Below are 26,312 nucleotides of genomic sequence, written 5' to 3' on the forward strand. Positions count from 1 at the left end.
TGTTCAAACTCCTACTGGCTTTTATGCAAAGTTCAGCTTTTATACAAATTCTATTGGAAACAATACTGGTCATTAGACAATGCCAATAATAATATATATTAATGGAGGTCGATTAATCATAAATTGACGCGACCCAGCCTTTGTCTTAAATGAAGTAGCAGTTTTTAACAACAGCTCAAGTTTTCGTGAAATCTATTGTTTAGAGTTATTTCTGTTTGGCAACTGTCTATACCGAGAAAAATCAGCCGATCTTATAGAAGCCTCAATACTCCTGATAAGATAGGTTGTATTTGTTTTGTGTAATAATATGCTTGACAATGCGTGTGTGTGCTTATATGTGTATACAGAGTTTGGTTTCGGACTTAATCCATTAGCCATAGATCGTAGTAATAATGATCGTATTGTATTGTAGCATATTGTGGTCTGTTAGAGGATGAATACACTCAGTTCTGTTCAATATAATAAGGGTATGCTATCACATATTAAATTTCTTAAGCAAAAATATATTAAAATGCTAAAGTGCTTTAGCTACAATTATATAATTTGGCGATAACCCCATTTCATTACACACAAATATTTTTATATTATGTAAGCTGTATTCTATCTAACCTACAAATATATGAGTTTAAAGATGAGCTGTAAAATATGCACCTCTAGATGAATTTGTTTATACTGATCAACCAACCTTTATCTTTACTTAAGTAATATTAGACTAGGAGCCGCTATAGGTGAAATTTCTTAATCATTTTAGGCACGACGGGACCCTATAAGTTAAATAGTAGAACCTAAAAGAAAACGTTTGAGCACTGTGCCGTCACTTTTCAGTGGCACATGCGTCGACAGTGGCGCATCAAACTTTCCGCTTATGGACGGGATACATAAATTAAAAAATACCCTCCCTTATTACCAGAATTTAATTTTTTTCATTTTTTTAAGTTCTATGTGATTAAGACATAAGATTCATCGTAATTTTAACCCACCACCCCCTTATCCCTGCCCCCACCATCAAAAACCTTATTTTTCGATTTTATTTTTTTTTGTGGGATGCAATCAATTTTAAAATTTCAAAAAATTCACAAGCATAGTTAAGGCTTTTGTAAAACACGTCTATTTTTTATAGACCTGTAGGTTGAGTGTACATAACCTCAAAAAAATTAAAAATTTTTTTTTTTTTTTTTTTGAAAAAAGTATATAACTTTTTTTTGGGGATAGCTGCAGATCTAATTTTTTCTTAGTCTTGTGTATTTTATCAAACACTATATTTCTAATTTTTTTCAGATTTTTCTGTAACGCTGATCACCTTTAAAAATCCAAAAAACTGTTTTTTAAGGGGGTTTTGGGGGGTTTGAACGTGTTTTTCTGATTTTTAAATATTCTAAAGGACTCATTTACTTCAAGTTACATATAACCTATAAAAACAAAATTTATTTGATATATTATGAAGTCTATAAAATAGGGAAAATCCCCCAAAACCTCCCAAAAGACAGTTCTTCGGATTTTTGAAGGTGGGGAGCCTTACAGAAAAATCTGAAAAAAATTAAAAATATAATGTTTGATAAAACACACAAAATTAAGAAAAAATTGGACCTGTAGATATTCCCCAAAAAGAGTTATACGCATTTTTGAAAAAAAAAAAAATTTTTAATTTTTTGAGGTTATGTACACTCTGCCTATGGGTCTATAAAAATAAGCATGTTTTATAAAATCCTCAGCTATGCTTGTGAATTTTTTGAAATTTTAAAATTGATTGCATCCCACCAAAAAAAAACGAAAAATTAAGTTTTTGATGGTAAGGGTAGGGGGAAGGGGGTGGTGGGTTAAAATTACGCTGAATTTTATGTGTTAATCACATAGAACTTAAAAAAATAAAAAAAAATTAATTCTGTTAGTAAGGGAGGGTAACTTTTAATTTATTTATCCCGTCCAGAAGTGGAAAGTTTGATGCGCCACTGTCGACGCATGTGCCACTGAAAAGTGACGGCACAGCGTTCAAACGTTTTCTTTTAGGTTCTACTATTTAAGTTATAGGGTCCCATCGTGCCTAAAATGATTATGAAATTTCACCGATAGCGGCTCTTAGTCTATATGTACAATGTACAGTATGCGGCAAAATAAACAGTACTGAAATGAATATAGTCGAGGCATTGAAGGATTGAAGTGTCGATTTTTTTGCAATAAGACGGATTTTAATGCGGATTGGTGCGTTGGATTCGTGAGAATGTCAGGAAATTTTGTGAACTAATGTAATGAATAAGAAATCTCAAATTGCATTTGTGCATAAGAAAAATGCATTTCAAAAATGCATTTCGGTAAATAGTGGGAAAAATTGACTCAATTTTCTTACTCGGGGGTTTTTGGGGTCGCTGAAAACGAATATGAGGTCGGCGGGAGTGTGCAAACTACCTGGTGCCTGCAGAGGGTGTAATAAACGTCTTCCTCTGGAGTATTATGGTAAATTGTTAAATAATTGGCCCAAAATTGTTACTCGTGAGTTTTTGGGGTCGCTGAAAATGAATATGAGGTCGGCGAGAGTGTGCAAAGTACCTGGTGCCTGCAGAGGGTGTAATAAACGTCTTCCTCTGGAGTATTATGGTAATTTATCATATAATTAGTTTAAACTTGTTACTCGGGGGTTTTTGGGGTAATCTATTTTCTTCGATGTAACTATAGTGATCGAAAAGGGTGGTATTTTTATTATAAATAAACATAATTTTTTATTATTATAATATATTTATGGTTAAAAAAGTTCATTATACCAAAATTCATCGTAATTTAGCTTTAAAATTCATTTTCTTCATCATTATCACTCTTCTTCTTCTTCATTGCCTTCCTCTCTCGAGTCCAATGCCAATATTTGTGCAATCAGAGCCTACACAATATTTGCAGGCTAAATTACAAACTAACCCATGCTTCCTGCACACGCATGAGTTGCCGCAGTCTGACTTACAACTACAGAATATATAAATTTAAAATGTTTGGAGGACCAGGTGGCTGAGTCATTGTAACTGGAATTAATTCATTATTTTGTAATTCCCATCCCCAATCGATTGGGTTCATGTTACTGTCCTCTCCATGCAGCCAAATTTGTGTTTGTAAATATACCCTTTTTAAATGCTGGGTAAATGCATTAACAGATGAAAGAATTTTTCCAATGACAATCTCTTTATTTTTGGCAATAGCCATTAAGTACATTCTGTATCTGGTAATTTTCTCTCAAGGCAAAATCACACTTTAGTGTAGGAAACAGAGGTTGAACCTTGCAAAATGGACACAAGTCCGGTTTTATTTTTTTTCTGGCATATCAAGGGGTGCTTATTATAAGACTAACTTTTTCTGAAAAAATTTCGCCCCGGTACCCCCCTTTTCACCCCTTTAAAGGGGGTAATTTATGGTTTTTGCAGAACGTAGCCCTTCCTGTACCTTCTACAAAAAATTTCTTTTATAGAATATGAAGAGGACTATATTTTCTACGATTTATTTTCGACAGCATCTCTCTATCATCCACCGTTTAGCAAGGGTGGCGCCCCAAAGTTGACAAGTTTTTAAAAAATATGTTTTAAAAAATATATATATTTCCCTAACTGTAATGAAAATTAAAAGAAATGCTACGGAATTATTCACAAATAGATGATTGATTTTTGGTATAGGTTTCACTTAAGGGTAATTGCCCTTTTTTTAATTACAGGGTGTTACATTTTAAAAAAACCCTTTTTATACCATCTGAACCGTTTATGCTAGAGTAAAAAGACTTTCAGCGATTACCCATGTACTGGTGTTATTTACAAATTTGTATAATGCACCCCCATTTTTTCCCCGGAACCCACCCAAAAAAAGAAGAATTAATAAATAAATTGATTTTCTTGGAATCCTTCACACACAATGCCCTTCATTAATATGCTTCATATATCATTTTGTGCAAGTTATTATTACCCATGCATGGACACTAAAACCGATTTCCTAGTGCAACCCCTGTAGCCAAAAACAATAAATAAAATGGGGGGTTGAAATTTTTTTTTTGTTTTTTGCTTTTTGATCCATATGGGCATATGATTCATCAATAGTGCTTTTCAAAAATATATATGGTTATTGCAACATCCCTGCGCAAACCACCCCTATCCTTGAAAATATACTGCAGAAACTACCCCTATACCTTATCCAGCATGTTTTTACGATTTTCTCATTACCTAATAATTTTTTTTAAACAAAATTTATACAAGGTTAAAGACCACTATTTACTCTAAAAATTAGGTCGTATTCATTTTTTTCGTTTAAGCAACCGTTACGGCACAGTGGCGCCGTAAACCTCATATATGCTTTGACGGGCTCCAGTTTTTGTTTATTTTTTCGTCATCTGTTTGTTTTATTGATAAAGTACTTATGTAAAATAAAACAACACAGTGTTACCTACAAATCATGACCTATGCACATTTTACATTCTTTGCTCCCCAAAGCTACAGTGGTGGCCCAAATAAATTTTTTCATATTTTCGCCACCTACACGCATTTTATTGCGTTAATGCTACCTTAATAGCACAATATTCACCCCTAAGTGGTCGCTAAGCAGTGGCGGATCCAGGGAGGGGTGATGGGGGCGATCACCCCCACCCCTCTCAAACCAAGTGATATTATATTTGAAGATTATAAAAATATTCATTTATTTTTATAGAAATACTTATATTATATTAATATTATTTTTATAAGAATGACTTTTTATGCTTTAGCGACATTGGCGGATCCAGCATCGTTAAGAGGGGGGTGCCAATTGGTTAAATTTCTATAAAAATAAATGAATATTTTTATAATCTTTGAATATAATATCACTTGGTTTGAGAGGGGGGGAGGTGATCACCCCCATCACCCCTCCCTGGATCCGCCACTGCGTAGCGACCACCTAAGGGTAAATATTGTGCTGTTAAGGTAGCATTAATGCAATAAAGTGCATATAGGTGGCGAAAATATGCCAAAATTTATTTTGGGCCACCACTGTGGCTTTGGGGAGCAAAGAATGTAAAATATGCATGAGTCATAATTTGTTGGTTACACTGTGTTGTTTTATTTTGCATAAGTACTTTATCAATAAAACGAACAGATGACGAAAAAAAAAAAAAACAAAAACTGGAGCCCGCCAAAGCATATATGAGGTTTACGGCGCCACTGTGCCGTAACGGTTGCTTATACGAAAAAATGAATAGGACATAATTTTTAGAGTAAATAGTGGTCTTTAACCTTGTATAAGTTTTGTTTAAAAAGAATACATAGGTAATGAGAAAATCGTAAAAACATGCTCGCCAAGGGATAGGGGTAGTTTCTGCAGTATATTTTCAAGGATAGGGGTGGTTTTCGCAGAGATGTTGCAATAACCATATATATTTTTGAAAAGCACTATTGATGAAGCATATGCCCATATGGATCAAAAAGCAAAAAACAAAAAAAAAATTTCAACCCCCCATTTTATTTATTTTTTTTTGCTACAGGGGTTGCACTAGGAAATTGCTTTTGGTGTCCATGCATGGGTAATAATAACGTGCACAAAATGATATATGAAGCATATTAATAAAGGGCATTGTGTGTGAAGGATTCCAAGAAAATCAATTTATTTATTAATTCTTCTTTTTTTTTGGGTGGTTCCGGGGAAAAAATGGGGGTGCATTATACAAATTTGTAAATAACACCAGTACATGGGTAATCGCTGAAAGTCTTTTTACTCTAGCATAAACGGTTCAGATGGTATAAAAATGGTATAAAAAGAGGTTTTTTAAAATGTAACACCCTGTAATTAAAAAAAGGGCAATTACCCTTAAGTGAAACCTATACCAAAAAATCAGTCAATTGTTTGTGAATAATTGCCGCAGGATTTCTTCTTAATTTCCGTTACAGTTAGGGAAAAATATATTTTTTTTTAAAACATCTTTTTTAAAAACTTGTCAACTTTAGGGCGTCACCTCCGCTAAACGGTGGATGATAGAGAGATGGTGTCGGAAATAAATCGTAGAAAATATAGTCCTCTTCATATTTTTATAAAAGAAATTTTTTGTAAAAGTTACAGGAAGGGCTACGTTCCGCAAAAACCACAAATTACCCCCTTTAAAGGGGTGAAAAGGGAGGTTCCGGGGCGAAATTTTTTCAGAAAAAGTTAGTCTTATAATAAGCACCCCTTGATATACCAGGAAAAAAATAAAACCGGACTTGTGTCCATTTTGCAAGGTTCAACCTTTGTTTCCTACACTACTTGCGACTTAATTCAATCTGCTTTAAAACGATATGAAATTAGAATTTAGTCGTTGCGATATTTATTTATAGTGACCCCCAAAGACCCCCGAGCAACAAGTTTGGGCCAATTATTTAACAAATTACCATAATAGTCCAGAGAAAGACATTTATTACACCTGCTGCAGGCACCAGGTAGTTTGCACACTCTCGCCGACCTCATATTCATTTTCAGCAACCCCAAAACCCCCCGAGTAACGAGTTTAAGCCAATTGTATGATAAATTACAACAATACTCCAGAGGAAGACGTTTATTACACCCACTGCAGGCATCAGGTAGTTTGCACACTCTCGCCGACCTCATATTCGTTTTCAGCGACCCCAAAAACCCCCGAGTAAGAAAATTGAGTCAATTTTTCCCACTATTTACCGAAATGTATTTTTGAAATGAATTTTTCTTATGCATAAATGCAATTTGAGATTTCTTATTCATTACATTAGTTCACAAAATTTCCTGACATTCTCACGAATCCAACGCACCAAACTGCATTAAAATCCGTCTTACTGCGCCAAAAATCGACAGTAAGTTCTTTTTTGTGCTTCAATGCCTCGACTAATATTGAAATGTTTATGACTATTTATATATGTCGTATACAGGGTCTAGGACGTTTCATCGCCGCCGTTTCGATGCCGCCAGTTCGATGCCGATGCCGGCCGATTCATCGCCAGTCAATTAATCGCTATCTGATATGTTTCCGAATTTTCGACAGTTACAATTATTAATTATTTTTAGTATTAATTAGGAATTCTAGGAAATGCGAGATATGACGGCGATGAAATGGACTGGCGATGAACCGGCGGCATCGAAACGGCCGGCGATGAACCGGCGGCATCGAAACGTCCCATTCCGTCGTATACAGTATACATGCTATAATCTTGCAAACATTATTCACGATGACGCACGTTCCCGATAAAACAGATGTTAAAGATGCACTCTGGCCATTGGCGGATCTACGGGGAGGGAAAATCATGACATTTCTATCACTAACAAGGTCAAAAATTAAAGAAAAAATTTATTCAAACATAAAAATATATTAGCAGACATGAAACAGAAATCACAGAAAGATAAATTCAACCTAATAAACACGGTGGTTAGTAAAATTAAGGAAACTTAATGAAGTATTTATGTCTTTTATGATATCTGAGTTTATCTTTTCTGTCTTTTGGTTGGGTTTTTCATTGGAAGTTCCCCTCTAAGGCAAATTTTCCTTCCCAAAGCAAATTTCTAGATCTGCCACTACCTCTGACACGAAAATATCTTTAATTTTAGTCCGCAATTCCGAAATGGCAGACTGTGGACCTTTCTGACTCCTTCAGCATTCCCCATATGTACGCATCTAGTGGCGTTAGTTCTGATCAGTTGCAAAATGATCGCGCAGTATTCGAAGAGAATTCCTGGCAGTGTGACAGGTTGGCCCTTCCTGCTGAAACCATTGTTAATTTTAAGCTTAGATCGTTTTTGGGACCTTTTCCGTATGACCTAAAATAGTACTTTTACTAATGCCTAAATTTTTTTTCTGCAAAACTGAGAACCATTCTGAAGCAACTAACATTATCACGATATTCACATACGTTATAACGATGTTTGAAAACCACTCATAGTACATACGTTCTTTAACGGTAAAATATTTGTACAGGATTTTCAAAAATAAGAATAACCTATATCCATTGAATGTTTAAAGTCTCAAACAAATATTAATTACAAGTGTTGTTTTGATTTCGTAAAAGTAGACCACTCGCTTTGGAAAACAACGGAGTTAGCAATTTGGTAATGTTAGTATTTCATGGCCACAGGCAGGTATGAATCATAACAAACAATTGGGATTGATTATAGATACGTAGCAAATAAAGAAAAGAGATCATTCATTATTCAGCATTCATTATTCAACCATCAATGTAGTTAGAATATAGACTTTCGTCCACCAACTAGTTACTGTTCTAATTAGCAAGTGATTAAATAAATAAAGTATGAACAAATAGTGTTTTACCAAGTCAACCCTCACCTCCAGTTAGTCAACTACCCCATTACAACAACCGAATTCTTTTATATATTGCAACACCTCTAAATTTTAAAGAACCGCTTAGATTTATATGAAATTTGGCATACACATAGCTAATAAGTCAAAGAAAAAAAGTGATATTGTGCCGATGTGTGCTTTTGCCCTGGGGGTGAGTTTCACCCCTTCTCGGGGTGAGAAAGTATATGTTCAAAATAAGTTCGGAATTCGATAAACTGACTAATTCTGAGCAACTTTTGTTCTATACAGTTTTTTCACCAAGTCAATAATTTTTGTATTATTTGCGGGTGAATTTGTTCATCTTTAAGCAAAATAACCACGTTTTTAGACTGTTTTTCGCAAACAACTCTAAAAGTAAGTACTTTGTCGAAAAAAATATTCTTAATAAAAATATAGCTTATACAAGAATGAAAAAATGGTGCATATATTAGTGAAAAAATGGTGCATAAATAGTTTCATCCCTTCTCGGGGTGAGAAAGTATATGTCCAAAATAAGTTCGGAATTCGATAAACTGACTAATTCTAAGCAACTTTTGTTCTATACAGTTTTTTCACCAAGTCAATAATTTTTGTGTTATTTGCGGGTGAATTTGTTCATCTTTAAGCAAAATAACTACGTTTTTGGACGGTTTTTCGCAAACAACTCTAAAAGTAAGTACTTTGTCGAAAAAAATATTCTTAATAAAAATATAGCGTATACAAGAATGAAAAAATGGTGCATATATTAAGTCTGTAGACAGTACAAGCAAAGTTGTAGCGAATGAAAAGTAGGTTCTTATTCGTCAAATTCCAAATCGAATATTTCATCGAGAAATAACCAAAAAAACGGAACACTTTTCGGGGAACACTCATTTTAACTTTTTTAAAGTGTTTAAAAAAAGGTTTAATTTTGTTTTTTTAAAAAAACTTCTAACCTTAAAAGTAAGTGAGTTATGCTCAAAATATTATTGGTACCTTTTATTTTTTGGTAAAAAGAATCGCGAAAAGCACCCCCTAATTAGCATATCAAATAAAGTTAATCGTTACCGCTTCACAAGTTACTTTACTTATTTATTCTTTATACGATCTGTAAGTCTCAGCGGTTCAAAGTACTTATTCTTGAAAAGGCTGTAGTTAAAATGGCTTGAACGAGTCACTAATCCCGAGTATGTGCAAACTTTGAACAGCCGTAGCCTAACCGATTTTTGTCTAACAGGAAAACAAAAAGTCCAAAATATTCAGAGAAGCAAAACGTGTATTTTATTACTTTTTGAGATTTTTTTTATTACTAATAATTTTTAAGTTATTTTGAAAAAGAGCATTTTTTTCAAAATTTTAAAAAATTTTATTTTAAAACCATTTTTTTTTTCAAAAATAAGCACGTTGAATCAATGAAACTTACAGATCATATAGACACAACATAAATAAAGCAACATGTGAACCGGTAACGATTAATTATATTTAAATTGTTAATTAGGGGATAATTTTTCCGATTTTTTAAGCCAAATCAAAACGGACCAAATGTATTTTGAGCGTAACTTGCTCACATTTGATGCCAGAATATTTTTTTATAAAAATGGACATAAAGCTATTTAAACTCTAAAAAAGTTGTAATGAGTTTTTTCCAAAAAGTGCTTCATTTTTTGGTTATTTCACGTTAAAATATATTTACTTGAAGTTTGGCGAATATGAACCTATTTTTCTTTAGCTATAACTCTGCTTCTACTAGGTCTAGAGACTTTATGTATACACCATTTTTTCACTTTTTTACAAACTATACTTTTGCTAACAACGGTTTTTTCGATAAAATACTTACTTTTTGAATTATTTGCGAAAAATTGTCTAAAAACGTGTTTGTTTTGTTGAAAAATGAACATATTCACTCGCAAATAACTCGAAAAGTATTAACTTGGTGAAAAAACTGTATAGAATAAAAGTTGCTTAGAATTAGGCATTTTATCGAATTTCGGACTTATTTTGAACGTATGTTTTTTACCCCCGAGAAGGGGTAAAACTCACCCCCAGGGCAAAAGCACACATGGGCACAATATCATTTTTTGTTTCTTTGACATGTTGGCTATACGTATGCCAAATTTCATGTCAATCCAAATGGTTCTTTAAAATTTACTGCAAAAACCGTCAAAATGTACTATCAGTACGTTTCGGCGCCTGACATACAAATTTGAGGCATACAAATTTCAGTACTGTTTATTTTGCCTCATACCGTACTTACATACCTACTATAGGATAGTTGTTGAGGTGAAAAAAAATAGTCGGGTTATTTATTTCCCCTATTGGAGCCATGAAAGAGGTGCAAATTCTGAAGGTATTAGAGAATACTGAATAATGGCATTATTTTCTTTTAAATTTGCACGTTGAGCAAAAATTTAAAATTGCTCTAAAAAACATTCAGCAAAGATTTAACGTATATTTATGTGATGAAAATTAACAATCTTCGTTACGCAGACGACACAGCTATTCTTACTGATAAGATAAAATATCTGCCTTCTTTGCTTATAGGCTACGGGATTTTACGGGTCGGTAGTCTTTGTCGAAGATTGTCACTCCATCCTCCATCTCTTGCGCAGTCTGCTGATACTTCTTCTATCTTCTACCACTTGTTATTTTATTCTGTCTTAAATAATCGTGATAATTAATGTTATCCGTTGATTAATCATTGCCGCTTTACCATATTTCAAAAATTCATTTAGTATTCCATCTTTATCTGTAGATTTTCTGTTCTTTAGTTTTTCATAATATATGTTCCTTGTACTTCTTCTTTAGTTTTTCATATTCTTGCTTATGTGAACTTCTTCATTTATAGTAATTTCTGTGTTTATGGTTCCAGCACCATTTGTGTTCCTAGTTTTTGTTCCCTCTGAAAGGGAAACTTTTACAATGGCCTTCAAAATATTCGACGAGAATAAACAAATTTCAATTGTTTATTTACCCTGAAAAATGTCGCTAAGCGAAATCAAATAGCAGGCTAAAGGAATTTTACCGGCGAGAGATCGTCGGTTGTTATAATCGGAATTCTGATTTTGAAGGTCCGCCAGTGTAGGGGAGCGAAGTATGCTAAATGTGCAGTCACTCGAGCGCTTTGGAGACCTATTGGGTTGTGAAGAGTAGGTCCTAAAACCAAAAAAAGTTAAGTAAAGTTTTCCATTTTAGTGGGCGCTTGCCATTTTTTAATTTAATTTTTCATTTCCAACAATGGTTTTTTCCGATTGTAACGCCATCTATCCATAATTCGAAAAAGTGTTTCGAATAATAGTTACTTATTTTTGCATAAGGAATCCAAATCAGCACTAAAAAATGGGAGCTCCAATTTAAGATTTTAAAGTAACCCCCCACCCCACCTCCGTGGAGGGTCGTGTTTGGTGCCATTCGATAGATTTTTCAAAAATATTGAATAAGTGTATTTTACAGTTTTTCGATCTGATGTTCATTTCGCGAAATATCTCGGGATTCGTATTTAAAATATTAAATTTACCCCCCCCCCCCCTCTCCGTGGGAAGTCTTGTTTGGTATCATTCGATAGATTTTTAAAAAATATTGAGCACATATTTTTTAGTTTTTCGATCTGTCATTCATTTCGCGAAATATTTGCTTTTTTCTTGTGAAACTTTGAAACTCACTCATTTCCTTACGCCCGGCTCAAATCATCAAATTTTTGAAATATACACTCTTTTGCATGTACTTAACTTACCTTATCTTAATCTGACAATTTCGAGTTTTTCTAAGGATAGATTTTGTTTTTCGGGCCCCCCTTAACGAACTCCCCTGTGTTAAGAGCCAGTATATGGTAGAGGTACATCTACAGGGTACCAGGTTTCTCCCCATATACTAATCTGACGCGCTCGAGTAACTGCAAAAATCCCCGCTTGGGCTCCCCTACCATATGGAGAATATCATCATCTATTTCAAAAATTAAAAGATAATGAACGATTCTTCCAGTATATGAGAATGACTCAAGAGACTTTTAAATATATTTTGGAGAAAGTGGAGTATCGTTAAAAACAATATTAAACGCTCAACTTACAGTCAACCAACAGAATATCGAAAGAGTTGAGAATATAGATATCTGGGTACGAATTTAAATAGCGAATGGGACTACTCAGAAATTAAACAGCGAATAATAAAAGCGAAAGCAGCATACTTTAGAATGAGACCCATTTTCAACAGTCTAGACATATCATTAAAAACAAAATACCGTCTGTTGAAATGCTATATATTCACAGTTCTGCTCTACGGAATGGAAGCTTGGACACTAACTGTTACATCTATGAATCGGCTCGAAGCTTTCGAAATGTGGTGTTATAGGAGCATCTTACGTATATCCTGCGTTGACCGAATTACTAACGTGGAATTCCTGCGTAGAATGGGGAAAGAGTGTGAATTTCTCATAACCATCAAAACAAAAAAATTAGAATATCTAGGACATGTAATGGGAAATCAAGAACGTTACGGCCTTCTCCAACTGATTCTCCAAGGGAAGGTATGTAAATGGTAAAAGAGGACCGGGAAGAAGACGCATTTCCTGGCCTCAAAATTTACAAAAGTGGTATGATACCACTACCACTGAACTGTTCCGCGCTGCGGTAGACAAAGTCAAGATAGCCATGATGATCGCCAACATCCGGAACGGATAGGCACTTTAAGAAGAAGAAGGAGTATCGTTTAATTAAAACTGGTGTAATTTACATAAGCAGGCTATCCTTCCGGCTTGTTATAACATTGAGGTAAGTAGTTTTGTTGTAAATTTATTGTTCAAGTACTGATTTAGTTAATAGTTAATACTGGAATGGTTTTAGAAATACCTAAGTCACACAAAATTACGGTTTCAATAAGATTGACTTTATTACTTTTGTTTATTATAATGTACAATTATTTATAAAATTAATCCATGGAGAACTATTAATTCTTATTATAAAAGAGCGAATAAACTAAATGATCATTGCAGTAAACATTAAAACCGCGCGGAAAAAACTAAATTCTCATTCTAGCAAAAGCGGTCAGGCGGGTTGAGGCGGTTGGACCGCGCGGACCTGCTTTGACTATGTTCGTGTACATTTAAAGACGTGCATTCTTTTTGAAAACGTTTAAAAGCGGGTCCCGCTAGCGTTGCCCGCTAGCGGAAACCGCCTCCACTGTGTGCGCCGACTTATACTAGCAACGCTTGGTTGCTACATTACATAGAGTTTTGCTTTACCTAAATTACTTGTGTGCTTGACAGTTTTGGTTTCTTTAGTTTCTGAGGTGACCCTAGTCACAAGATTATAGCTGCCTATTTATGTGAACGGAGCATTTTTATCCTCATAATTTATTTTAGAAAGTCATATTGTAGTGATTACAAATAATTAAGAGCCAACATTAGCGCGTCATCAATATTTTTGTTTTTCGAAAGTTCTGCGAACTTTCAACAGTGCGTCGGCAGTACGACAGTGACAGTGACATTATACTATCAAAAAAAATCATTATTTATACTAATAGACACGCTAAATGTTGTCAAGTCAGTCAAGTTCGATTTCTTGTTATAGATAATCGATTTTTAGTAGTTCCGATGTGACACAAAATCTAGCATGGAATAAAAAGCTTTATTTGAAGAAAGTGTATTTTTTGTTCTTCTTAACCCAGATATTCCTAAATCTTACTTGAAAATATTTTTTAATATTTTCCTTCAAATTTACTCCTTATATAAAGTAACAAAAACATATTTATCGTTAAAACCAAATATTTATGAAAAAAAGTAAAAAAAATAGTGTACAAAATATGGTACACCAGGCATATAAACTACTATTAAGTTTCAGTATGGTATGAAACAAAAAATTTAACATGTAAGCCCACGTTGCATTTTGAACACCTCATTTTTGCTTTATCTTAGCACAAACCACATCGAGTAGGTTTTTCCTGTAGAATTACCAAGTGGTCTAGTCGATCACAGCGAATATCAATGTTTATATTGGCTGATAGACGACCTCGAGAATAGGAAGCAGATTTTTTATTTTGTTGTAACATAGATGTTGCAATGCGTCTTCTAAATGATAAGTGGATAATGTTGTCCAGTTTTCCTCCATGCAAACGATGAAGTTGCCAGGAATATGGAACAGCCATATCAATGCATTGATTTATCAATGAAAAATACCATTTTGGGCCGTGAACAGAAATGCGGTAAAGACTAATATTTTGGTCACTACAATCTACTCCGCCCATGTTTACATTATACTCATGTACGAGATGGGGTTGTTCTACCTGAAATGAAAAATATTACTGGTATTACAGAGGAAGATTGTCTATTTTGTTTCATACCTGGATCGTCTACATTGGTTATCTATCTGAATGTCTTCTTTTGCCCAGCGCAGCGATTCTCAACCTGTGGGGCGCGCCCCCCTAGGGGGCGCGCTTTTAGTAATGGGGGTGCGTGAGCATATAAAAAAATACACCAACATCATTAACTAAATTACTAAAATCAAAGCAAAACAAAATTCTGACAAAATAAAAAATAAAATACACATGAACACTGAATAGGAGTTATAATCATAAAGAGCACTCAATACTAAAAAGTAAGATTTTACTGTTTTTTGTCAAAATTATTGAACGAGGGGGGGCGCGGTGAAAATAATTATGGAAGATTGGGTCGCAAAGGGTAAAAGGTTGAGAAACGCTGGCCCAGTGGTAGATTAGTTTTTCTTAGACCCTTTAACCGTTCTTTTTTCTCCCTGCTCTGGTAATGAAATATTATCTTGCGAATCGGATAATAATGCGTCACCATTATTTTGCACGTTTATTTCAGCAGAAGTTTGTAATTGCGACCCAGGTAAATTATCCATCAATATTATATCTTCATCGCCAGAGTCTTCGTCTGTTAGGACCTCACATGCATTTATTGGAGGCATCAAAGCAATACTGTTTATATTTGCTACTAAATGTTCATTATTTTCTCACATACTAAGCGCATCCTCCAATGAAAAGCCCATAAAAATAAAAAGTATGATATTTTCCTGTCGTACAATATATTGTTCACTAAAATCAAATGGCCTAACGCTAGTTACAAAATAATAATTTATCCAATGTATAAACCTAAATTGAATGTGTTTTCTACAAGCAACCACAAAAAGAATATATTTTTTGCATACATTATAACAAATATTTACTTACTGAGTAAATCGTATTCGAAATTCGGCCATGTTATAAAAACTGTAAACTTTATCACCCAACTATCGCCAAGTATTTCAAAGCCAGCAATTCACAACTACACCCTATGGTTGATTACTACTTTCTGGAAATATTTAGGCGGATATTAAGAAATATGATACTCATAGATAATCAAGTTAAAAGATATTTGTAGTGTACAATTTATTGTACCCCAGGCATATCTGGGTTAATGGCGCTACAGGCTCGCTTTTGCAATATTTTATTTAATTTTACGGTAGGTAATTTCCACATATTGACATATTTCTCAAATTGGCTTTGTACCGCCATTCTTTACTATATTGCGAATATGTGTGCCAAATATCTCGAAAAAATATTCAAAATTAAAGCCACAATCTTGGAACGCGTTTTCCGCGCTCTAATGATGCCTCTTAAGCTTGGGAGATTAAAAAACAAAAATGCAATCTAAAAAATGATAAATAAAATAAAACGCATTACATGATCACGATAACATGAATACAAAATAAATACAATTTCTTAAAATACCTTTCATTATACATATAATATTAAACAGTAAAACTAAATATTTTGAAGTTTTGGTTACCTCTATCAAATAACAAGTGAGAAAAAAGACATATTTCTCACGAGCGCAGAAGTTTTTTGGCACGAGTCAAGGCACGAGGCGACGGCCGCAAATCAAGCGAGGGAGAAATATGTCATTTTCTCATGTGTTGTACACTGTACTTTTTCTATGGATGCGGTTTTGTCAAGAGTTCAAACTTCAAAATTAAATAAGTTAGGTGCTTTTAAGTACATTATATGCATAAATTTAAATAAAATACATATACATGTCATGTAGGTATTTAATATTCTTAAAATTTGTATACCTTATTTTTTTAAATTCTAATATACAGTTATTTTTGAACAGTTTTGAAAGGTAATTCGTGGTAAGTTTTGATTTAACACATTTATTTGACAACATTAATTGAATCACTTATTTCAGCAATAACCTAATAGGTCTGGATCCCGCGTATGAAAAAAAAGTTGATTAATAGCAAGCTGAAAATTTGTTAATAACTTAAGGGTGTCTAGTCGGATAAACTTTGATATATGGGAACACTGGAACAGGGGCAGTTTTAATTGTGGAACAGGTTAAAAATTTGGAACGGTCAGACCACGAAAACGGCACATTTTTTTTGTCCGACAGAATAGACTTAAACTCTCCGAACAAAGATTTAACTCTCATGCAAAAATCAGACTGCTATTTATCACCTGTCATAATTCCTGTCATTTGACATATTCTACATGTTCCACTCATTAAAACGGCCATTTGGTTATAAATAGCAGTCTGATTTTTGCATGAGAGTTTAATCTCTGTTCGGAGAGCTTAAGTCTATTCTGTCGGACAAAATAAATGTGCCGTTTTCGTGGTCTGACCGTTCCAAATTTTTAACCTGTTCCACAATTAAAACTGCCCCTGTTCCAGTGTTTCCATATGTCAAAGTTTATCCGACTAGACACCCTTAAGCTATTAACAAATTTTCAGCTTGCTATTAATCAACTTCTTTTTCATACGCGGGATCCAGACCTATAAGTCACATTTTGGCGATTTTGAGTTTATTACACCATGAACATGTATTTCTGTGGGACTAAGGTTGTTTCAGAAATATAATATATGTATTATATGAATATTTTAAATCGTTATAACTTCAACCATGCTTACGGGACTTAAGTGTATTCTGCATTAAATTGTGTGTAACCCACAGAAATATAATAATAATATGTTGGTGTAATAAACTTAAAATCGCCAAAATGTGACGTAGGTTGTTTCTGAAATAAGCGATTCAATTGTGTTTGTATTGTACATGTTACCATGGAAACGGCGATCATAGTATGGAAGACCGTAGGAGAACCCGCGAGAAAAAATATTTCTGATTGCAATGACCGACTTTTCTCACTGCGTGAGGAATTGTTCGTTTTGAATGTATGTAAGTATTGAGAGAAGTTGCATATTGTATAGCATCCATAGAAAAAATAAATTCATATAGCCAAATATATCAGATATTTTATATTATAATTGTTTTTTAAATTTTATTTGTACATAAATATATTTCTTTTAGGAAATTAGAACAGCTTTTGAACTCGTCAACGAACACCTAAGCCTCGTAGGATCATCGCTTGTTAGTCCTAATAACAATTTATTTCGCATATCTATGAACACGATCGATTTAACTGTACTAAATCTTACTTATTACCATTCGAACAAATATTTCCATATTCCGAATAACTTCGATAAACCCACAACGTAAGTGATTAAATACTATTAGTAGTTAGACAGAAATAAGTAAGTAATAATAAGTAAATAATAAGTAGGTAAGTAGACAGAAATATCTAAAAGCGCTGAGGTGAGATCGAAAAGTTTGGTTATGCGACGTTGTCAGATCAATCGGATTTCAAAGGCCTTTCGATGTTTTATTTGTTACTTGTTTCACAGCAAAAGTACCCCGCACAAACCTTATGGAAATTAGGTCCCAGTGGATTTAGTCCATACTTTGGGAAAATACTCTTTGAAGCATTGTGATGAAAAGTTCTCATGGGCACAACTCGATCGTTTGGAGCATTTTCAAGATATAGAGGCACAAACTCGGAAAATTATAAGATTTACTGGGTATTCCAATTCCCTGAGTTACTGGTTATCTGGCAATATGTAGAAGTTTAGATCAAAGAAAAGTACTAGTAGTCTAGGTTTTTTTCCTGGCTATCCAATGGCGACCTTTACTTTGACCTTGACCTTCAATGGACGTCATCTAGAGTTTCGAGGGGTTTCAGCATTAAATTGATATAAACAGATTACTCATGGGTTGTTGTAATCGCTAAACACGAATATGCCATCAGAATTGACCTCCGGAGCAGGTGGTGGACAAAGCCACTGCAAGTAACGTCGTGTTCTAGAGTTTCGATAGTTTTTGGCATTTAATTGATGCAAATGAATTACTGGAGGGTTTTTTGAGGTCGCTAAACACGAATATGACACCAACAGATTCCCGGAGTACCTGGTTTCCAAGGTCAATGAAAAACGGCAAATGCCAAAACGGCATTACAGCATATTATGCTGTAATGCCGTTTTGGCAATGTCTGTGTGTGGTTGTTTTTTGTCCTAACGTATTCGCTATACCCTCCTTTTTCATATAACGTTTTAATCATTAAAATCAGACCAATAATAACGGAGATATGTAGTAATGCTCTTTTGGTACTGTCTTTGCGTTTGTTTTTTGTGTTCACGTATTCGTTACCCCCTATACTTTTCAACGACCCCTCACACTTCACGATCCTACGAGCCGTCTCGACTCCACTACAAAACGAGACAAAAATGACCAGAATGAACCTTAGCGATTTTATTCGTTTTCCCATAAGAAATAACATGGGGCGCCTCCACCAAATAGCCTGTTCCCGTATAGCCCTTTTACTCCGCTTGGTACTAGTTAGTGTATCTCGGTTAACAGATTACTTGGACATGGTCGAAATTATTTTTCACTCATTTCATCATTCCCCGTTAGAGGACAGTCTAACCATACTCCGGTGCAAATATTTTAATATTTGTAGTTCCTCTTCGTTTCGTTATGGTTCAATTCAGTCTTCTTGTAAAGCCTCTTTGACAATGAATAGATTCCGAAACATCAGATGTCAGAGAATGGCAAGAGACTCGAATTGAATCAAAACGAAACGATTATTTACTTTTTGTCATACCTTACTCGGTTTTAGAGTACGGAATGACCACGTTCCATATAAGTAATCTGCGACGCATTATTGGAGTTTTCTCCTAGCGGCGCTGCTTGGTACTAGTGTATCTCGCTTAACAGATTATTTGGACATGGTCGAAATTATTTTTCACTCATTTCATCATTCCCCGTTAGAGGACAGTCTAACCATACTCCGGTGCAAGTATTTTAATTTTAATATTTGCACTTCCTCTTCGTTTCGTTGTGGTTCAATTCAGTCTTCTTGTAAAGCCTTTTTAACAGGGAATAGATTCCGAAATATCAGATGTCAGAGGATGGCAAGAGACTCGAATTGAATCAAAATGAAACGATTATTTACTTTTTGTCATACCTTACTCGGTTTTGGAGTACGAAATGACCACGTTTCATATAAGTAATCTGCGACGCATTATTGGAGTGTTCTCCTAGCGGCGCTGCTTGGTACTAGTGTATCTCGCTTAACAGATTACTTGGACATGGTCGAAATTATTTTTCACTCATTTCATCATTCCCCGTTAGAGGACAGTCTAACCATACTCCGGTGCAAGTATTTTAATTTTAATATTTGCACTTCCTCTTCGTTTCGTTGTGGTTCAATTCAGTCTTCTTGTAAAGCCTTTTTAACAAGGAATAGATTCCGAAATATCAGATGTCAGAGGATGGCAAGAGACTCGAATTGAATCAAAAGGAAACGATTATTTACTTTTTGTCATACCTTACTCGGTTTTGGAGTACGAAATGACCACGTTTCATATAAGTAATCTGCGACGCATTATTGGAGTGTTCTCCTAGCGGCGCTGCTTGGTACTAGTGTATCTCGCTTAACAGATTACTTGGACGTGGTCGAAATTATTTTTCACTCATTTCATCATTCCCTGTTAGAGGACAGTCTAACCATACTCCGGTGCAAATATTTTAATATTTGCAGTTCTGCTTCGTTTCGTTATGGTTCAATTCAGTCTTCTTGTGAAGCCTCTTTGACAAGGAATAGATTCCGAAACATCAGATGTCAGAGAATGGCAAGAGACTCGAATTGAATCCAAACGAAACGATTATTTTTTTTATATATGTTGTTGTGTTTATATTGATTGTGACTCCACAATTTTCGTATTATTTGGTTAATGTTTATTAAAAATATATTTTATGTTATACCGGTTTAATATTGTGTATTTATTACTTAGTTACGAACCACAGAAAGTATATGTCTCCAAAATACGCCCGTAGTACGGTTTCATTTACGCATTTAGTATTATTTTCTGCCATCCATTGTTGAAATTTAGCGTATTCCTTGTAGATATTTCTTTGGATTATTTCGGTAACAGATTGTCAGTCACTTTTTTGGCTTTTTTTTTAACTATTTCTTTAGAAATATCTAATTTCTCTGGCATTCTGACTTTTTATGTCACATAGAAAAACTTTGTTTACGTTAATAACAAATTTCTAACCAACATCACTTTCCTAGCAACGGTACTAAATACCTGCTGCGATACAATATTTCTTCTGATTAATATAAAATTAAACTAAAACTTTAATTCATGCAATGAACCGGTATGACATAAAGTTTTGTATGCACCACTTGCATTATTAGAGGTTTATACCCTCGGGCGACATATAATCTCGGGCCAGAGGCCCTCTAGTTTATAAGCTTGTCGCATTTAGGCTATAAACATCTACTTAATGCTCTTGACACATTAATGCCCTTAAACTTAAATGTATTTCAAATAAACAACTATTCGAGGATTTTATTTGAAAACGTTGCAAAACCACTGATTTCGTGCACAATGTATAGTCCGTCTAAAAAGTATCCGGAATTTTATATTTTTCCTAATTTTAATAGATTTCCTTTTTGTAACATTTTAAGACAAAAGTAATGCATCAAGTAAGTTGTGCCGATAGTAGGTTATGGACAAAATCGCATGACAACACCATCTGTCAAAAATTGTTGTTTGTAAACAGACTTAAGGTTTGTGAAATAATGTCGCAAGTAGAAAAAAGAAAAGTGGTGGAATATTTGTATAGAAAGGGTATCCGAAACGTTAAAAAATTAGTGCAATTGACTGAACTCGGAAAAAGTGCAGTGTATGAGACAATAAAGGGGTTAAAAATGGCATAGATATTAGATAAGTATGAGACATAGACCAGTTTCGGGTAGACCGCGTAAGATTAGCGGAAACAATTTAAATGCTTTAGTGGCTTTAGAACCATAAAATCCCTGACTATGGTTTTGAAAACTATCGAACAGATTTGGAAATCAACGAAAAATAAAAGTGTGCCCAGAAACTGTCCACATGTCACTGAAAAAGCAAGGCTACATTATGAAGGAATCCAAAATATCCCTACAATAACACCTCTGCAAAGGCAACGAAGAATATATTTTTGTGAACGTTTTCAAGAAGATAAATTTAATATTGTCTTTATATCTGATGAAAGTTGTTTCCAGCTTGGCCAAATCATCTAAAAGTCTTATCAAGAGAAAATGTTACTGATCAAATTTCCAAATTTCCCACTAAAATAATGGTTTGCGGAGCAATATCTCAGCGTGGTGCTACACCTCTCTGTATAGTTACTGGTACTGTTGATAGTGCGAAATATTGTGACATCCTAAATGGTTTTCTTCTTGAAACGGCTCATGTTTTATATCCAGATGGGTGGCATTTTCAGCAAGATCATGCAAGATGCCATACTTCTGATTATACTCAAGCTTGGATGCAAGAACACGAATTGGCAACAAATCGGTGGCCAGCAGCATCTCCAGATCTTAGCCCCATTGAAAACATAATGGGGACCGATGAAGATTGAAGTGGAACGAGCAGCGCCACGAGATAAAGATGGTTTGATTCGGTCAGTTTTACATTCCTGGAACACCATTACCGAAAATTATGGCCTTGGCCTTGACCTAGTTTCGGGTGTACCTGGACGTTTAGTTAAGTGTTTAGATTTAAATGGAGGTTGTATAAGTAAATGCGATGAATTATTTGTTGAAATTTTATATTTCAAGTGATAGAAATAAATACCGTAAAATTATAATTCTGCTTTCTTTTTTCCGGATACTTTCTAGACGGACTATATTTTAAATGGACGTTTACTCTTTGGACCAACACGTTCAACTGAAGTCCCTCTCCTTGATTCGATTTTGACCTTCGCGGTTTAAAATAGTTTTGTACAATTGTATGTTTCCGAGTAGTTATTTTTGTAGGCAATGGCTAGGAGTTCAAATTTCGGGAACGAACATTCTTGTTAAAGAGAAGAATTCACGACTTGCTGCTGGAATTATCTTTAGAAACATTTCTAATTTTATGCCGCCCAGACTCTTCATCAGAATAAAGTAAGTACAACTAAATATATTGGCTACAAAAATGTCCTTTGTTTGTTGTACTTGTTTGCAAACTTGTTTCTACAAAGCAGAAATATGTAGAAATCACAATTAAATACCTATGTATTTATAATCATATAGTTCGTTCGCTAAACTCAGACACATCTGGCTAGTGTTTTTAGTAGGTATTTTTTTTTGTTTTTGGTCAATTTTGCCAAAATTGACAAAATTACTAACTATTTAGTAATTATTAACTATTTAGTAATAGAAAGAGACTAAGTTTTTAGTCTAATAGCATATACTTTTAATAAAACAACATAATGTTACTCTACATCCCACCAGACTAAAAACAATGGAAACCATCTCTGGTTACCCCTCCGAGGCTTCTTAAATTGGCAAGCCATAACGGATGCTAAGACTAAGGAAGATCAGGGAATTTTACAATTTATAATTCACGTCCCATCTGCTCAGCTTGGTAAAGTTCCAACGAGAATGGTTCCCTTCGTACTCCAATCAGAGTAAACATCTTCTTCTTCTTCTTCTTCTTGTAATAGCACTATGTCCTGTTTCTTCTGTTACAGTCTTTGCTGCGATCCGGAGCTCCAACTCTCGTACCATCGTTTTTTGGGTCTTTCTATGGGTCGCTTGGTGTTGGGCTTCTGTGTTTTCGCCCAATGCGCCATACGTTCAGGGTCCATCCGATCTACGTAGTCCCTCCACATGCGTCGTCGCACTCTTGTCCATCTCACTACGTCCTGAACACCTAGCTCTCTCAATGTGTCTTCGTTTCGTACTCTATCTCTGAGTGTGATACCTCTTATGGATCTTAGGGTTTTCATCTCTGTTGTTCTCATTATCTGTTTGGTCTTTGTTGTCTCGGCCCTTGTCTCAGCTGCGTATGTCAGTACGGGTCTAACACATGTCTTATAAATGCGGACTTTGCTTTCGGTGCTCATATATTTATTCCGCCAGATTATATCCCTCAGGAAACCAGATATTCTCGCTGCTTTCATTGCCTGCTGTTTTGATTCTTGCCACAGATGCCTGTCGCTAGATATTTCCACACCTAAGTATCTGCAATCCATTACCTGTTCGATTATATGGTCGTCCACTACTAACTTACATCTAATTGGGTTCCTGGATATTACCATCGATTGGGTTTTCTCTTTGGATAGTGTCAGGTTATACTTTTCGGCGGTTATTTTGAATTTTTGTAGTAGGCGTTGTAAGTCATCTTCGTTTTCGGCTATTAAGATTGCATCATCTGCGTAGCAAAGTATTCTCATGGTTCGGTTACCCATTTTGTATCCCTGATTCATTATGTTAACACTACCTATAACTTCATCCATTATTAAATTAAATAGGCATGGACTGAGGCTGTCCCCTTGTCTATGGTAAACATGTCCCCTTGAGAGTAAACATGTAAATCATAAATGAATAACCACTTTCAATTTCGTTGCAAAACGAAACTACAGTCGCATCATATTATAGTTCAATCAGAGAGTGCAGCAAGCACCTCTACCGGTTTCGAAACTTATTAGTCTCTCATCAGGAGGCAATATGCTGCTCTCTCTCTGATCCAACCAGGACAAAACCCGGCGTGCAAAAAACAGAAAATATGTGAGTAAAAACCCTTTACAATTCAATTATTGTTAAATCTACAGGGTCGTGCGACGAGTTTTTCGACTGTTAACTCTATGTTTTGCGGATGATCAGATTCTTATGGCCCAGGATTATCACGATATTGAATATATGACCCGAAAAATCATAGAAGAGTACCGGAACTGGGGTTTAGAAGTGAATACCAAGAAAACGGAATATATGTGCGTTGGAGGTATACAGCAGGATCTAGCGTTGGAAAATGAAATAACTATTAATCACTGTCAGGAATATAAATACTTGGGTCTTACAATTACACAAGATGGAACGTTGGACAAGAATATCCAAGAAAGGTGCACACAAGGAAGGAAAGCTATCGCATTATTGAACAAAATCCTATGGGACCAAAGTATCTCCAAAGAAAATAAACGTAACATCTATAACAGCATTGTTAAGAGCATTATAACATACAGCAGCGAAGTTTGGCCACTTAAAGAAAAATCCGAAAATATGCTCAGAACAACTGAAATGGACTTCTGGAGAAGATCTGCTGGTATATCAAGAATACAAAAAATCAGAAATACAAGAATATTGGAGATAATGGATGTAAAGCATACAATAATGGACGATATAAAAACAAAGCAACTAAGATGGTTTGGCCACGTACAACGTATGGAAGAAGACAGATTACCCAAGCAAGTGCTACGATGGGCACCAAAAGGACGGCGGAAGAGAGGAAGACCTAGGAAAAGCTGGATAGAAGGAATCCATAGGGAAATCGGAGAAAGAGGCTTGAACGAAGACATGTGCTACGATCGAGAGCAATGGCGATTGGGAATCGGAAGACGTCGTAGAACGTTATAAACCGATTATATATATATATATATATATATATATATATATATATATATATATATATATATATATATATATATATATATATATATATATAACTCACCTATTGTTTATTTGAGATTTAATTCAATCGTGCAATGTTTTGGTTATTACGACGTTACTCCCAAACTTATATTTTACTAATTAAATGTAATAGTCTAAGAGCTGGGAGCGGATTTTGTGCGTGATAAGTAATATGGAAAAACTGTACGGGGATATGTTGAATTAGTTGTCTACATGACTTTCACCAACGGCCGGAAACCAGAGTTGGGGCCGAGGGTAGTTATAAGGGGTCAAAGTCGCGGATTTTATTATTTTTTTTATGACGCTCATGATCGAGATAGTGCACTATAATTTGGGAATAAGTAGGCCATGACGTACCTAAGTGAAATCTCTAGGATCTTAACGCTGCGTGGCCGGCAAAGGGGTGGGGGTAGGGGTGAATATAAAAAATATAAGGGGTTTTTTGCGACGTTCGTGACTGAGGTAGTGCACCAAAATTTGGGTATAAGTAGACCATGACATATATAATTAAAATCCCCAGAGCCGGAAACCAGAGTCGGGAAGGAAGGTAGTTATAAGGGGTCAAAATTCCGTTTATTATTATTTTTTTTTGTGACACTCATGATCGAGATAGCGCGCCAAAATTTGGGAATAAGTAGGTCATGACGTAACTAAGTAAAATCTCCAGGAGTGGAACGCTGCGTGGCCGACAAAGGGGTGGGGCAGGGGTGAATATAAAAAAATGTAAGGGGTTTTTTGCGACATTCGTGATTGAGATAGTGCACCAAAATTTGGGAATTAGTAGATCATGACATAACTAAGTAATATCCCCAGAGGCGGAAACCAGAGTGGCGGACGAGGGTAGTTATAAGGGGTAAAAGTCGCGGTTTTTATTATTTTTTTTTTGTGGCGCTCATGATGGAGATAGTGCACCAAAATTTGGGAGTAAGTAGGTTATGACGTAACTAAGTAAGATCTTCAGGGGCGGAACGATGTTTGGGGTACAAAGGGGTGGTAGGCAGGGGTGAGTATAAAAATATATGGTTTTTTTTTGCCGTTAGTAAGTAGATCATGACATTACTAAGTAAAATCTCCAGGGGCGGAGCACTGCGTGAAGGACAAATGTTGTGCCGAGTCACAAAAAAAATAATACACACTGCGACTTTGACCCCTTAAAACTACCCTCATCCCCAACTCTGGTTTCCAGCTCTGGGGCTTTTACTTAGGTAAGTCATGGTCTACTTATTCCCAAATTTTGGTGCACTATCTCAATCTAGCACGTCGCAAAAACCCCTTATATTTTTTATATTCACACCTACCCCCACCCCTT

At 35.0% G+C, this 26,312-nt stretch overlaps 1 protein-coding gene across 1 annotated transcript in view; it reads left to right on the forward strand.

Moving 5' to 3' along the window:
* LOC114338937 (uncharacterized) overlaps positions 1-26,312 on the forward strand; it is a 221,595-nt gene that overhangs the window by 122,382 nt on the left and 72,901 nt on the right. Inside the window, exons 8-9 of the mRNA XM_050649499.1 lie at positions 17,536-17,720; positions 22,370-22,498. Of these exons, the coding sequence (XP_050505456.1) occupies positions 17,536-17,720; positions 22,370-22,498 (314 nt within the window). The remainder of the gene's footprint in view (positions 1-17,535; positions 17,721-22,369; positions 22,499-26,312) is intronic.

Source organism: Diabrotica virgifera, chromosome 4 (genome assembly GCF_917563875.1).
Source record: "Diabrotica virgifera virgifera chromosome 4, PGI_DIABVI_V3a".
Classification (NCBI taxonomy): Eukaryota; Metazoa; Arthropoda; class Insecta; order Coleoptera; family Chrysomelidae; genus Diabrotica; species Diabrotica virgifera.